Consider the following 15702-nt stretch of genomic DNA (forward strand, 5'->3'; position numbering starts at 1 on the left):
TGCAGGAGCCTTAGAGGAGCTCTCGGAAAGGCTGGGAGCCATGGCTCGTGGTGTGGAGCAGTGGGCAGCCCTTGAGCATTGGGACTGCAGTGTGCTACCAGGGATGCTTGCAGACCTCTGTGTGCTTAGAGTGGCCCGCGGAGCCCAGTTTACGCGTGTGTGTTATCAGCGTTAGGGAAATGTGACATCAGAACACATGTTGCATATTTCTGCCATGTGCGGCAGCGCGGAGTGGGCCCCATTTCCCAGTGCCTCTCCTGGACATGAGGGCCCGGCAGTCATATGTGCGCTTGGCCACCGAGCTGCAGAGCCGAGACACATGCTGATACGACCATCATAGGTTTTGCTCTTTAACGGGCTCTCCTTTTCTCTTGTTTTTGTACCCAGGGAAGACCTAGGGTTCAGGTTCATATCTGAGCAGGTCAGCCACCACCCCCCCGTTAGTGCATTTTACTCTGAAGGCCTCTGTCAGGACTTCCTGTTCCATGGCTCCATCTACCCAAAGCTCAAGTTCTGGGGGAAGAGCGTGGAGGCGGAGCCCCGGGGCACCATCACGCTGGAGCTTCTCAGGTGAGCCTTGTCTGGGCCGCCTCCCCAAGCAGTGTGGCTATTTGTGGAAGGAAACCTCTTCCCTGGGGGCTCTTCCCTGGAGGGAGGTGACTGTGTGCCCAGGGGCAGCCTTCTAGCAGAGAACCCTCCCCAAGCACACCCCTCAGGTAGTGCTGACCTGGACGTGCTCTGGACACTGCTCATAGAGGTTACCTCTCCTGTGCGAGGACCCCACACTCGGCAGCTCAGGACATAGTTTCTGAGCAGCCAGACTAGTGGAGGGGGTTCTGCTTGGGGTCCCATGAGGTGGCCATCAGGACGTGGACCAGGCGGTGTCCTGGGCACAGCACCTGCTTCCCTGGCAGTTGGTGCTGACATCCCTCGGAGCCAGGGACCCAAGGGGAGAAGCCACCAGGAGGGAAGCCACAGTGTCTTTTATGACCTAAGCTCAGAAGTGAGTCCCTTCCCCCCACTTGTGCTTTTGGTCACACAGACTGGCCCTGAGTCCAGGAGGGTGTGTATTCCAGGAGGTGAGGCACATAGAGGGCCACCTTTGAGGTTGCCCCACCCCCATCCAGTCTAAACCTAAATGCCTCGTCCGATGTTGATCAGACACCTTGAAGCAAAAGCGGTGTCTCTAGCATTCGCCTGGCCTTCCAGAGTGCAGGCCACGCCAGTGGGCACAGTGCTGAGCTGAGGCTCCTAATGGAGCATCAGATGGAATCTCTTACCCATAGGCCCAGCCTGGTTGGTTGCCAGAGGCCCACGGGGATCTGGGGGAGCAGCCCCTTCAGGGAGACTAGGCTGCCAGATGGTCTTCACTTTCCTGGGACCCGGCATGTAGAGTTGAAAGGTTGCAAACCTTGTTGATTCAAGTGTTTGAATTCCACCTGGGAGATTCAAGGAATTGCAAATATTTGTCATGAAATACTTCTGCACTGAGATGATTTTTGCCCTTAAATATGGCTCATTGACACAGCCTCCCTGGGGATAAAGATCCAGCGGTCAGCTCACCTCACATCTGTGGGGCTTTTCCCCTGGGGCCAGGCCACTGGGGAGGAGAAGGAACAGAAGGGGAGGTGTGTGCAGTGTTGCTGCAAACTGCAGGTACCCACATCCACGAGGAGTGCCTGGTGCAAGGTGGTGGCTCTCACATCTTCACAGGAGAGCTCTCTTTGTCTCAGTCTTTATTGACATCAAGTAGAAAGCTTTGTTGTTGCTACAAAGGAAAGAATAAATAAATTTCAAAGGAATGTTAAGTAAGGAGTGCCCTTTGGAGGGAGTTCAAAGCAATGTTCTCTGCTGAGGCATTAGGGCAAATTGGCCTTGCGGCTGGTGTCCGCTTGCTGGCTCTGAGGAGCTTGTTTTCTGGCCTCTTTGACAGACACAATGAGGCCTACACCTGGACCAACCCTACCTGCTGTGTGCATAACGTGATTATCGGGAAGCTCTGGATCGAGCAGTACGGGACAGTGGAGATCCTAAACCACAGGTAATAGCCCGCTGCTGCCTGTGGGCCACGCTGACTGCTACCGCGGGACTTGCTTTCACTCTGCTCAGCAGGCCCTCCTGGTCCCTCCACCCCTCAGTTTCTACCCTGGGCGCTCAGATGGGAGTCCCCAGGCCTAGGTTGGGGGGACTCGGTTCAGGTCAGCATTGAGGCACTATTCATGCTCCGTGTTAAAGGCAGTTTTCTTCCCAATGACAAGTTAACTTATTTTGAAATTTTAAATATATCTTTATTGACTTCAGAGAGAGGACAGGAGAGGGAGAGATAGAAACATCAATGATGAGAGAGTCATTGATCGAGCCTGCAACCTGGGCATGTGCCCTGACTGGGAGTCGAACCCCGATCGCCTGGATCCTAGGTCGACGCTCAACCGCTGAGCCACACCCGGCCGGGCTTATTTTGAAATTTTAAACAACACTAAAGAGTGGTGTGGTTCCCAGTGACAATACAGTGACCGTCCTCTGTCCTGTCCATGCTGCTGTCTTTCCTTCTTCCTGGATGTCCATGGCTGACCAGCTCTGTTTCACAGCCTCATTGAGATGTAATTTACATGCTGTAATGTCCACCCATTTAAAGTGGGCACCTAAGTGATAGAGTGATCTGTAATAAGTGTATTCAGCTGTGCAGCCATCACCCCAGGCAGTGTTGGACCCTTCCAGTCACCCTGCAAAGGTCCCCGTGCCCTTGGCTGTCACTCCCCAGGGCCACCCCCAGCCCCAGGCAGCCTCTATCTGCTCCCCTCCCCTCCCCCCTCCCCTCCCTCTCCCCCTCTCCCCCCTCCCTCCCTCCCTCCCTCCCTCCCTCCCTCCCTCCTCTCCCCCTCTCTGTCTCCCTCTTTCCCTCTCTCCCTCTCCTTTTCTGGATGGCTCATGTCCCACAACCAGGGCCCGTGTTTGCTTTTCCCACAGGACTGGAGATAAGTGTGTGCTTCACTTTAGACCATGTGGGTTGTTTGGAAAAGAGCTTCACAAAGTGGAAGGACACATTCAAGACAAAAAGTAGGTCCACATATGAGTTGGCTTAGAGGGCAAAAGAGGGCGTTAACCCAGTGAGGTCTGTTCACCACATGGAAATGGAGAAAACGTTTGGTTGAGAAACATTTGTTTGGTTGGAGAAAACGTTTAATGACTGAGCAGAACAGGGGCTAAAAGAAGTTTTGGTGCCATTTCTAGGGTGGTGAGTGGTGGGGCCCGTGTCATCCTCTCTCGAGGGTAAAGGTAAAGTGGACCCGAGGAAATGAGAGGTTTCCACAGGGATGCTGCTGCAGCCTTAGAGCGAGGTTTGAACTGTGACATGCGTCCTCCCGCCACCAGGCAGGCAGGCTATCAGCGAAGCTCAGACATGGCTCCGTGAGCTTCATCTTCATGGGTCTGTTTCTTTCCAGTCCGTAAATTAGGGAATTTATAGGTTTTGTGAGCAGAGAAATGGTTAGTAGCTTTTTAACAAAATTCTGAGCCTCCTTCCCTTGGGTTACTTATGTTTTGAGTCTCAATTTTCTCATTTTTTCCCCCCATAAGTAATTGGGGCCATGTCCAGCTCTTAAAATCTGTACATTTTCAGTTAGAAACAAGTTTCTATGTGAAACAGCAGGTCTTTGCCCAGTCCTGCTCTGTGGGGGCCAGAAATGCGCCTGTTCTGCCTGGAAAACACCTTTACATTTAGGACTCTGCCCACTGTGCCCTCACAGCACAGCAGCCCTGTCAGGGTAGCCTCTCCCTGGTGGAGTCACAGGAACGGCTCTGGGTGCCACTGTGTGTGTAGGGTGGCAGCACCCTTGAGGACACGCCATTAGTCCTCAGTAAAGGCCTGTGAACCCTGGTCTGATTTTCTGTTTTCCCACCCCAAATTCAAGTGAGCGCTTTCCTAATGCTGAGCCTCTTAATGACAGAGCATGTCCACTGAGCTGTGTCTTCTAAGAGGAATGGTGGCTCTCCAGGCTGGGCCTGCGACTCGGGTGCCCTGGGGTCCTGTGCTCGCAGAGCAACATCTCCAGCAGCATAGCGTCCACTATGCTCTTCCCCCAGAAGGTGCAGAAGGAAGGAAGAGGCCCAGCACTGGTGCTGCCCCTTTGTGAGCTGGAAGGTGGCTCATCTGGGAAGGTCCCTAGAGGTTATTACTGCCCAAGGAGGCAGACAGGCAGAAGTGCCTCTGACGTGTGGTCATGAAGATACAGCAGACAGTATGAGGCCTGTTCGCATGGCTGATGGAGAAAGGGCTGGAAATCCAGTGCATTCAGTCGGGGACAGGCACATAGCGCTTCACATCTAAACACAGACGCACCTTTCCGCCCCTTCTTGTCCCCACCGTCTCCACCCCGTTAGCTGCTGTACCTTCCTCCTTGCTTTTGCTTTGGCCCATTAGGACATTGGGTAATTAGGATAGTCATTGTCAAATGGCATAAGTAGAGATCCTAAAATGCAGATTTTCTTCTTTGCCTTTCTGTGCAGCAATAGCCCAAGACTGGTTAGAAGACAGCCAGACGGGACTTTATTTGATGGTTGAAGTGGGGGCTGCACATTGGGGTGGGTGTTTTATAATTGTTTTTAACTTGGTTTATAAACCCCTTCGTTCCAGCAAAAAGAAGCTGTTCATCATCTACGGCAAGTGGACGGAATGTTTGTGGGGCATAGACCCTGCAGCATATGACTCCTTCAGGAAGCAGGAGCGGAGGAGTGAGCCCCTGAGGAAGGCACAGCCAGTAAGGCGCTGCCTGGCCCCTGTCTCTCTCTTGTCCTGGCTCTCTGCACTGTTGGGGGAGTCCCCCCAGACCAGCCCTGACCCCTCAGCAGGGGCCCTGTGAGAAGATGATACACAGACTCTGCCTGTCAGTGAAACTGCTGTCTGTTGTCCTCTGGATTGGCGAGGGTGTATCTGATGCTGACAGTGCGGAGGGCTCTGGTCCTGTGCCACAGCGTCTGTCCCCCACATCGAGTGATGTAGAACCCGGGGCACCTCTGTTTTCTTCAGGAAATGCCTTGTTCTGGATACCTCTTAATAAACCCCTTTGTCCCTGCCCTTGCTAACTGAGACCTGTTAGGAAATCGAGTGAGTGTCCTTCCTGCACTTATCCTCCTGATGTGTCGGCAGTCAGACAGCCACGCCAGGGCGGCTTCTCCCGGGAGCTCTGCAGTACTGTTGACCTGAAGCCTTCGAAGCTGAACCCAAGAGCACTAGTTCACAGAGGTGTCCTCTTTTGTAGACGGCATACCGCCCGGGTGTGCAGTGTTGACTTAGCAGACGCACTGCCGTTCCCAGCCATGCGATGTTCCACACTGTGGTGTCTCCTGTGCCGTTAGTGTCCTTTCCTGTGAGGCTCCGTTCCATAGAGACTATGCAGACCAGTGTGTCAGACCCACGGGTGATAACCCTCAGTGTGTATGCTGAACTTCACTGTCCCGGGTAACCTGGAAGGGACAGAGTCTAGTCCCAGTTTAGCTCTCGACCAAACCCTGTAACCTACAGTCAGGTGTCAGGCCTTTAAGCTGTGTTTGTCATACTGACTTCCTTCCCCCTAAGGGCTGCATGAATAACCACTGTCTTCTTTCTCCAGGCCCCCTTGGCTTTGATATCTTTATGGAGGTGTGGTCTCCAGGTGGGGTGTAGTCTAGAAGTTCTGGGACACCATGAGATCATTGAGTCTGGACCAGGTCTTGATTGAGGGCAGCATGGAGGGAAGTCCCCCTCTCAGAAATGAGCTGTTAGAGTCACCCTTAGTTTGGATGGAATGAGCTTCTAGATGGTGCCTCCTGGCCATTGCCATCAGACTCGGGAGCGCATCCTTTCATGGTGCCCACGCTCCCGGGAGGAGAGCTGTCACCACTGACTTGGCCTCTTCTTAAACCGAGGGCAGCCAGGTGACAGCAGGGCATAGGCACCTCCCTCCTTAGCAGGGCATCTCGCTCTGCTCGGGCTCAGTACTGGGTCTGAAAGGTGCTCTCAGAGCCCTTCTCCCTCCAGCCACTGACGTGTGCTCTGTATTTCAGGCCGTCGTCTCGGAGAAAGCTGATGCTGATGTGGACGCTGTGCCTGAAGCCCAGGACACTGTGCAGGTCATTCCTGGCAGCAGGCTCCTCTGGAGGATCAATACCCGACCGCCCAATTCTGCCCAGGTCAGTGCTCCCCCCGACACCTGCCCTGACCCCATGTCCACACCAGCCACCTCAGTCACTGTCCCAGAGCAGACAGAGGCCCTCTGTCCCCTGATCGGACTGAGCTCTGCAGTGTGAGCCGTGCCCATCCTCCCAGCAACACAGGCAGTGCTCTCTCTACAGGGGTCGCAGTGGCATGTTATACACAACTGACACGCATGTCTGCATATATCACAGTGTCACAGCGGCCCCAGGCACACCGGGCAGAGGTGGCCTTGGGACACCCTGTGTGCCCAGGAAGGTCTGCGCCTCTGCACTTTACTCAGAGGAGTTCCAGAGTGGTTTGCAGGGGTTCTTTTCCTGACTTGTTAATTTAGATGCTTAAATGTATTTTTATATTTATTTTTGAAAATTAAACTTGCAATTTGTATTTATAATAAACTTTTTACATACAATAACATATATAACAATAATTGTGTAATGAATATAACATGTAATAAGCTATGTTTTATTTTTCATATTGTGAGTTATAGATAGAATAAATATATAGTGTATTATAGTTTTTATTGTATTATCACGTCCTGTAACATAGCAGAGTATGTATAAAACAAACCACTCACCCCAGAGATGTTGGGGAGATAGACCTACAAGTTGCCATCAAGTCGGGGGGCCCAGAGGAGACTGAGGCAGGTTTGACTCAGGCCAGGGATGGAGCCCTGCCCCGTGTGACCTTGGCGGGGGTTTCTCCAGGGAACCTGTGTGTGTGTGGCTCCAGCGGGTGGTGCACAGGAGACACTGCCATGGTGGTTACAGGTTTCTGTCTGTCTTCAGATGTATAACTTCACCAGTTTTACCGTTAGTCTCAATGAGCTGCAGACGGGCATGGAGAAGATCCTGGCCCCCACGGACTGCCGCCTACGCCCCGACATCCGAAGCATGGAGAACGGCAACATGGGTGCGTGCCTGAGCATGTTGGGGACTCAGCAGTCATCCCATGACAAGCAGAAGGAATGCCAGTGGCCTTTCATGAGCAAATAAGGTGTTAGGTCTCCCAGCACAGAGGTTGCAAATGACCTGGGTAACAGGTTTTCAGATTTCCAGCCCATTGCTGACCAATCCCTTTGTAAATCACAGCAAGATTAAATGACTGGAAAAGTGGGATGTGGAGTACACACAGAAGGCAAGCCCCAGGTATCTGGTATTAGGTTCCATAGACACCAGGGCTGCCTATCAGAAAGGGCGTCTTTGTGGGGGCCCTGCTGCAGATGGGATGAGACGGTCCTGTGCTGGCACCTGGGGCACACGGTGGGCGACCACTATTCAGGGCAGCAAGAGGGGTCAGTGTGAGGAGCGGCAGCCTCTTGCTCACCACGTAGGACTCTAGGCCAGGTCAGGAATGGGATTCCCGGAGTCTGGGAGGGCACTCTTGGCTCTGGCTTCAGGGGGTGTCAGTAAAGAAACCGCTCAGGGACGGGTACAGACAGCAGGGCGGGAGGAGAGGGGCCTCACGGTCAGGTGCCTCCTCAGTCCTTGGGAATAGCGCAGCCACAGACCCTGAAGGTTAAGGTGGAATGTAACTGTGTGAGGGAACCGGCCCCAGAGTATGACCCGTGTTTGGGGCTCTGCTGACACTGGCCCTGCTGGTGACATGGCCCCAGGAGCTTCGCAAGTGCCCTTGGTTGATGCCAGGCTGGGGCCCTGTTGTCTCTCAACACTGGAGGCCTGGGCATCTGGGCTTGGGTTCTTGATGACAGTTCCTCTCATGGTGTTTGAACATGGGGGACAGGCGGCATCACGGTCCACCCTGATTCCTTACCCAGACCTGTATGCTTGGGCCTAGATCTGGCAAGCCAGGAGAAGGAGCGGCTGGAGGAGAAGCAGAGGGAAGCCCGGAGAGAGCGTGCCCAGGAGGACACTGAGTGGCAGACGAGGTGAGGCCTTGCCTGGTGCAAGGGGACGTGAGGAAGGCCACCCGCCCACCTGGGGACAGTGAGGAACACCCCCCACACACCTGGGGACAGTGACAAGCACCCACACACACACCTGGGGACAGCGAGTAGAACCCCTGTACACACACATACACACCCCTGGCACAGTGAGGAGGACCCCTGCACACAGCTATGGCTGACCGGAAGCTGTCTCTACGTTTGTTACGATGGTGGCAGCAGCCCCATGCTCTGCACTCTGCCTACCACACAGATAGGCCTAGGCTCCCAGAAGTAGTTCCACCTGCTGGTGAGAGGCACCTCACCTGAGACCGAGCCTCCCCACCCTGGCACCTATGTATTTGACCCTGAGCGCTTTTCAAATATAGCCGTTTTTAAAAGAATGTAGCAAGAACCAAGCCACAAACAGGGAAAACAACAGCTCTCAGAGAGGTGGTGCTCTGTGTCTGGAAGCCCCCTGCTGCTGTTGCATGCAGTGTGCTGTCCCCACGTTTCCCTCCACATGACACAGCACCACAGAGGCCACAGCCATGCCACGTCGTGGGGAGTGGGCTGGCCGCCCTTCCTACGCCTGCGAGCACTTATCCAGTGACCACTGAGCTGCATGCTGTGTGAGCGGGGTGCACACATGAGTGTCTACACGTGCCTCTACCCAGAGGAAGCAGTCCAGGGAGGAATGTCTCCAGTTAGTTGTCATTTGTTCTTTTATTGTCAACATGACAACAGTACATTTAATAGGGACTGCAATACTTCACATAATTTAAAGTTTTAGTCTTAGAAAACGGTGTGGTTCTGCACTGTTTACCAGCCAGATTTGCTATAGCTGTTGTGTTCAGGGCCCAGTGACGTCACCTCGTAACTTTTATGTGGCTCTCGTTTTTAAAACCAATTTTCAATGGCTGGGTTTCCAGTTACATTTAATACTATGTTCTTAATAGTTTGATACATGGAATTTGCTTTGTTTCAGGAAACGATAGCTTGAAAATAGTTAATGTTCCTTCATTGTTTTTTTACAGTAGTCAATTTAAAAAATATACTGTGAAAATAATGACATTTTGTCCTGAGAAAATTACTTCCACGTTGTGAGTCCTCCAAGCCCGCTCCCTGGTAAACTGAGAGCGTCCCTCTCCCACTGCACAGAGAGGCCACGGGCGGTGACCGTTGTGCTGGGAGCTGGTGGCAGTGACTGGATTGGCTCACAGGACAAGCTGGAGGCTACATGACTCCCTCTGCCCTTGATCCTGCCTCCTCCCCATTAACAGACTGTGCAGACCTGGCATGTTCAGAGGGATGGAAACTGCACTGTGACCGTTCTTACCCGCAAAGTCACGGGGTGGCTTGAGATTCAGCACCCCTTCTCTGGTTGCGGCCCAGCCCAAGTGTTTTCTGTCATATCCATGATGTTTTGTCGGGAAGTGAGGCTGACATGGGGGATGTGCAGGGTGAATGTAGATGTGATGTCACTAAGCTGAGTTGGAGCGGCTGCCCCGGCCTGGCTTTAGAAATGCACGTTGCTGGGATGATGCTTAGTTAGAGGTGCTCTGTCCTAACCCAGGAAGGCTGGTGGTGGTGTGACCATCCCAGCTGCTCCCTGACTCTCCTCTGTGTTGCAGGTGGTTTCACCAGGGCAGGAACCCGCACACTGGGACCCCCGACTGGCTATACTCGGGGGGCTACTTCGAGCGGGATTTCTCAGGCTGCCCAGACATCTACTGAGGTCCCGGGTGGTCCCGGGACCGGGACACCTACCAGGCCGGATTCCATCTCCTGGCTCCTCTGAGCTCCGGTCACGGCAGCGCTAGCCTTTCTGAGGACCGAGTTCATGGAGAAATTGCCATCCCCAGCTGAGGACTTAATCCTAATGAACTTTCGATTGCCAAACATTCACTACTGTAGCCGTCTCTCCATAAAGCTTCCCTTGGGATCATCAGTTTTCACTAAGTTTGGAAAGGAACATTCTTTCATCAGTTTCACATGACAGGTCAGCTGGGGTGTGCTTAGCTGACAGCAGCCTTGAGGATAAATTTGTAACTAGAGGAAGGAACAGGAAGGGCACCATGCTCCTCAGAATGCAGCATCACGGAGTGTCCAAAGTAGTTTAAATTGGAACCAATAACAGGAAAAGATGTATTTTGAAACTAACCCTGCACATAGCCAGGAACCGCTGTCTACATCAGGGTAACAAAAGTGAGTGCTTCAGAGCATTGGATTGAATGAAATGAGTTGCTGTCAGATTCCATGTTTTTTGACAACCTTCAATGATGGAAAGATGATTTAAATATTTAAGTTAAAACTGTTTGACTAGGATTTGCTGAAGATCAAGACATGCATTAATTGCCAGCTGTATATACAAAAGGAAGCATTGCCATGGCAACCCAGGGGGCCAGAAATACTGCGAGTTGTCGACTAAGTTCCCAGGTGGCTTTCAGCCTTGAAGGGAGCCAGGCCTCTGGCCATGTCTGCTCCTCTTGTCACCAGGGCTCCACTGTCACTGCGGGCCAAACCCATGTCACAAAACGAGAGTCCTTCGTTAAAATATTTGTCCTGTACCCGAAGTACTGTGTCCTTGTTTCCCCAGCGTGCATGTTTGAAACATGGAAACAGGTGGGCTACACCTGGTGTGCACTGGGGGGTCAGGGCAGAGGCTACTTGCAGGTGATTTAGGGTTATTTAACAAAGCACAGGTGTACGTCCATCTCTGCACTTGTTCTTTTCAGGTGACTGTTTTCTTTCTGTAGGAATAATCAATGCTTAGATCATAGTACCACTCTGAATGGAAGACAATCTGCTGCGTGTGGGCACTCACATACACGCGCGTGCACACGTGTACATGTGCACACATGCACATGTATATGTGCGTACTTGTGTACTCACCCACAAACACGTGTGCGCACATGCACGTGTACCTGCTCATGTGCACGTGCGCACACTTGCACGCACACACAGGCACATGCACGCACAGTTGTATGGAGTGGTGGGTTCCCTCTGAGAGGGTGTTGTTGTGTATCCAGGCTTCAAGATCACATTTGTAATTAAAACACTTTTGAAAGTGAAGACTTTCTCTGAAGACTTGATTTTGTAGCTTTGCAATTAGAAGCCACCGTGTTGTGATGAGTTCTGAGTGCAGCTGTGTGTCCATTGATTCTGTGCCAGCCCGTTTTCCCGAGAGCCCCCGGGGAGTTGGCCATGTACAGACAGCTCAACCTTGCAGAGTGTTTTATGTAAAGTGTAAATTGATGTTATAGGACCACTGGTGCCAGAGATTTAATAGGCCACCTAGTGTTGGGGATGGCGGCTTGCATCTAGGTTGCTGGGCCTGTCCAGCTCTGTCCCAGGAATGGGAATGGTGCTACCTCCCAGGCCGGGTCAAGGTCAGGGTGTCACCAGCACTCAGGCTTCTCCAGGGGTGTAACCTGCTCATGAGAAGGTCCCAGAGAAGCAGGTCCTGTTCCCTCATGGGCATCACAGCATTTTTGCTACTTGGGGCTGCCTATCTCAGTGTCGCCTCTGTGGACACACGTGCTCTCAGCAGGGAAAGTGCTGTGTGAGACTGAGCCGGCACAGCCCTCCCTGCAGAATGGAAGTGGCCCAGGCAGGGTCCCATGGTTGTCCTGGCCCCTCTCTCCCTCTCAGATTGTCCCCAAGGCTCTTGCTGTGGTGCTTGAAGAATCAGCCTGCAAATCAGCCTCACAATCTGGTCTGACCCTGCAGGCTCTGGAGACAGGCTAAGTGCAGCCTGATGGCCTCGGAGCTGTCTAGTGAGCAGGCATTTCCTGAGGATGCAGAGGACAGGCCATCTGCCTGCTGGGTCCTCATTGGGTCACAAGGTCAGGAAATCATAGCAGGACAAGAGAAACACCACTGGGAGGCTCCCACGAACCTGCCATCCCTCCAGGCAGCCAGCCAAGACGCTTCCTCTCAGGATACCTGCCCTGGGAGAGTGCTCCTAACCTAGGGAGGTGGTGGCTCACAGTCTCACAGGCCGCAACACGTGCCTGAGGAATAAGGAGATGAAGACATCATTAAAAATCCTAATAAGATCCAAAACTCAGAAGCACTGGCAGCTTTATCCTTTGATATCCTATGTGTAACCTTAGCTTCAGATCAGATTGTGCGGCCGATCTGCAGGCTGACCCTTCCTTGAGCACCGCAGCAGGAGCCTTGGGGACAACCTGAGAGGGAGATGGGCCAGGACAACCATGGGGCCCTGCCTGGGCCACTTCCATTCCGCCGGGAGGACAGGACGTCAGAGACTGTCCTGGAGGGATGACTAGACCCCATGGAGCGTGAATCAGCAGTTCCTGCTAGTTCTGGTTTCTCCTGCCCCAGTGCTTGGACTTTCAGACATCTTCAAGGGACGGTGCTGTGTCCACAGGGCATGCAAAGGTTGGGTCCCTGTTGAGAGCATGGAACCAGGCCCTGGGCACGTTGTGTGGTGGTTCCCCTATGTGTAACCTCAGCCTCAGTCTCCCGCCTCCTCGGGTGAGGGGCCTGCAAAATGAAGACAGCATTTCAGGTGTCTCTCGGGATGGGTTTGCTGGACGGTCAGTCCCTCCCTGGACGCACAGCTCCTTCGCCTGTTTGAGAACCAAACTGTCCTAGGTCAGAGGGTCAGGAGGGGGCTGCTTGGTCCCTGCAGTGGTGACAATACACAGACACGGGTTCTTCCTCGGTCATGGTGCGTGTGCTGGGCTGGTTTCCACTGCTCACCCCATTGCTGCAGCACAAAAATGCCAGGCACGACAACACCCCGACGATGGGCTCATCTTACAGCTGTAACGGTTAACACCCGTCTTCTCTCCAGGGATCGGAGCCTGTGGACACATGCTCTCAGCAGGGAAGTGCTGTGTGAGATGGATTAGCAAAATACCCAGAACACTGTTGGTTTGACTCAAGGGTCCCCACTGTCAAACCGCTGCCCCAGGTGCCCAGCAACCGTGAGCTCTCCAGGAGGGTGAGCTGAGTGGGGGCACTCGTCCCAACAGCCAAGGTAGCTCTGGACAGAGGGACAGTCCCAAGGTTTCAGTGCTCTCAGAATGCTCAGGTTCACAGGTATGGGGCTGCCACTGTGAGCACCCAGCCCTACCACGCCTAAGCCTGGTGTCAGGGGTGCTAACTCCCCACAATTACTACTCATTCCAACCCAGGCCGCAGGGAAAGGAGGTGCAGGAAGGTGGGCATGCCCTAGGTTTTATAGCAGGTAAGTGAAGGAAGTGGGTTCAAGCCCTACACGCAGTGAAATCATGTGTGCAGTTGACAAATTCATACTGTCTTCTAACCACTAGCATATCAACATATATAGTCAAATGACAGGTGTCAAAACCATTCAAGGGAAAAGGACAGTCTTCAACAAACGGTGCTAGGAAAACTGGACATCCACATGCAAAGGGGTGGAGTTGACCTTAGCTCACACAAAAATATACAAGATACCCAAAAGTTAACTGGAAATGGATCCAGGACCTAAATGTAAGAGCAAAGAGTATAAAACTCTCAGAAGAAAACTAGGGCACAGACTTCATGACATGACTGGGCAGTGACTTCTTGGATGTGCCACCAAAGGCCCAGGAAAGAGAAGAAAAAATGGACCAATTGGATTTCATGAAAATTTAAAATTTTTTGTGTATCAGACACTATCAGAGTAAAAATGCAACCAACAGAATGGGGGAAATATTTGCAACTCATACATCTGATAAAGGGTTGTTATGCAGAATATATAGAGAACTCCAAGACAACAAAAAAACCCTGATTTAAAAATGGGCAAAGGGCTTGCATAGACATTTCATTTCATCGAAGAAGATACACAAATGGCCAATAAACCCATGAAAAGATGCTCAGCATCGCTATCAGGGAAATGTAAAAGCCAGCAGATGCCACCTCACACCCACGAGGATGGCTGCTATGAGGAAAGGGGCAGTAAGTGCTGGCGAGTGTGGTGAAACAGGAACCCGGGGGCACTGCTGATGGGAAGGAAGATGGTGCAGCCGCTGTGGGGAACAGTATGGAGAGTCCTCCCGAAATTAAGAATGGAACTGCCTTATGATCCAGCAATTCCACTTCTAAGTTTACACCCAAAAGAGTTGAAAACAGGTAGGGTTTCGGAGAGATGTCTGCACACCCGTGTCCACAGCAGCAGCATTCACAGCAGCTGACCCCGGAAACCACCCAAGTGCCCGCTGATGGACGAATGGATACCCAAAATTACCCGGCCAGGAGAAGGAAACCCTGACAGCAAGGACATTGTCCTCAGTGTCATATAAACCAGTCTCTAAAGGACAAGCACAGCATGTGTGTTTCATCATTATTTACCACATTAGAAATTTAAATGAAATACAAAGATATTAACTCATTAAAAACAACAAACCCATTACTCATGAACGTTAATGACATTTTCAATGAAAAGCAGCTATATTTTTGAAAATAACAACTTAGGCCCCGGCTGGTTTCTCAGTGGTTAGAGCGCCCGCCGCGGCGGAAGGTCCTGCGTTTGATTCGGGTCAAGGACGCTCCTCTGTCGCAGGTTCGTCCCGACTCTGGTCGGGCGCATACGGGAAGCAACCGATCAACGTGTCTCACGTCCATGACTCTCCCTTCCTCTCTGGAAAGCGATGGAAAAAATATCCTTGGGTGATTAATACAATAACAGCTTGTAACTCTGGATCCCGGCAGTGGCACAGAGGCGGTGGCATCTCCTAGGCTGAGGTGCTGCAGGCGTCCAGTGAATGGGCATCTTAAACACTTTCACCTGCGCTTTTTATAAAAAGGCTACCAGCACACCTGACGGGCAGGTCACAGTAAGTCAGGGCGCAGGGGGGTGGCCCCACTCGGGGGGCCTGGCCCGTGGGCCGGGGCCAGCTCGGGGTGGGAGGGCGCAGGGCCCCAAGCGTGGGGGCCGGCGGGGCGCGGGGTGCACCCCATTCCCGCAGTGGCGGCCGCCTGGGGACAGCTGCCCAAAGCCAGCTCGGCCCGCGGCCTCGGGCCCTCCAGCGGCCGGCTGGGAACGGGGCGGGGACAGCCTGTCGGCTCCCCTACAGGGTGGGTCTGGGGAGCCTGGGAGAAAGGGGGAGACAGCCTGTCAGCACTGGTGTCGGGTGGGGTTGGGGTACCCCAGGCGGGACCACGCGCCCCCACCAGGTCCCGCTGGTCCGACGGGCACCGTGGGCTGTCATTCCCCGGAGGGCGCAAAGCCAGCGCGGCGTCCTAAGATGCCCGCTCCCCTGACCCCATTACTACCTCCCCTACGTCTCTGGAACCCGCACTCTGCACCGACAGGGACCTGAGAGACCCGGCGTCCCGCCGCGCAGGTGCCCAGCCGCCTGGGGTGGTCCCGGGGTCCACCGCCCCCAGTCCGGCCCGCGCCCGGCCCGTCGTTCCCGGCGCCGCCGCCAGGGGCCGCCGCCGCGCCCCTATGACACAGCAACAATAGGGGCCGCTCTGGCCCCTTGCGCCGCCGGCTCGCGCTTCCGCCGGAAGGGAGCCGCCGGAGTGGGGGCGGGCCGGGTGGGGCGATGGACGGCCGCCCTCACCAATCGCTCGCGGGCCAGTGCGGGCTCAGCGTCCGACTGGGCCCAATCGGCAGTGAGAGCGGCGAGCAGGGCGGGGCAAGCGGAGG

The 15702-nt window shown here is 53.6% G+C and overlaps 1 protein-coding gene across 3 annotated transcripts in view; it reads left to right on the forward strand.

The window, feature by feature from the left end:
* The window catches only part of OSBPL2 (oxysterol binding protein like 2), a 33568-nt gene extending 22421 nt beyond the window's left edge, over positions 1-11147 (forward strand). For 2 of the 3 annotated variants that reach the window (XM_087819217.1, XM_016202540.2), the window contains 8 exons: positions 388-570; positions 1934-2041; positions 2968-3057; positions 4634-4757; positions 6043-6168; positions 6979-7102; positions 7988-8078; positions 9707-11147. In XM_087819217.1, the coding sequence (XP_087675343.1) occupies positions 388-570; positions 1934-2041; positions 2968-3057; positions 4634-4757; positions 6043-6168; positions 6979-7102; positions 7988-8078; positions 9707-9809 (949 nt within the window). In that variant the 3' untranslated portion in view covers positions 9810-11147. The remainder of the gene's footprint in view (positions 1-387; positions 571-1933; positions 2042-2967; positions 3058-4633; positions 4758-6042; positions 6169-6978; positions 7103-7987; positions 8079-9706) is intronic. The other variant, XM_016202555.2, reaches the window with a different exon arrangement.
* Positions 11148-15702: the final 4555 nt, after the last annotated feature.

This window comes from Miniopterus natalensis, chromosome 7 (assembly GCF_054644295.1).
Source record: "Miniopterus natalensis isolate mMinNat1 chromosome 7, mMinNat1.hap1, whole genome shotgun sequence".
Taxonomy (NCBI): Eukaryota; Metazoa; Chordata; class Mammalia; order Chiroptera; family Miniopteridae; genus Miniopterus; species Miniopterus natalensis.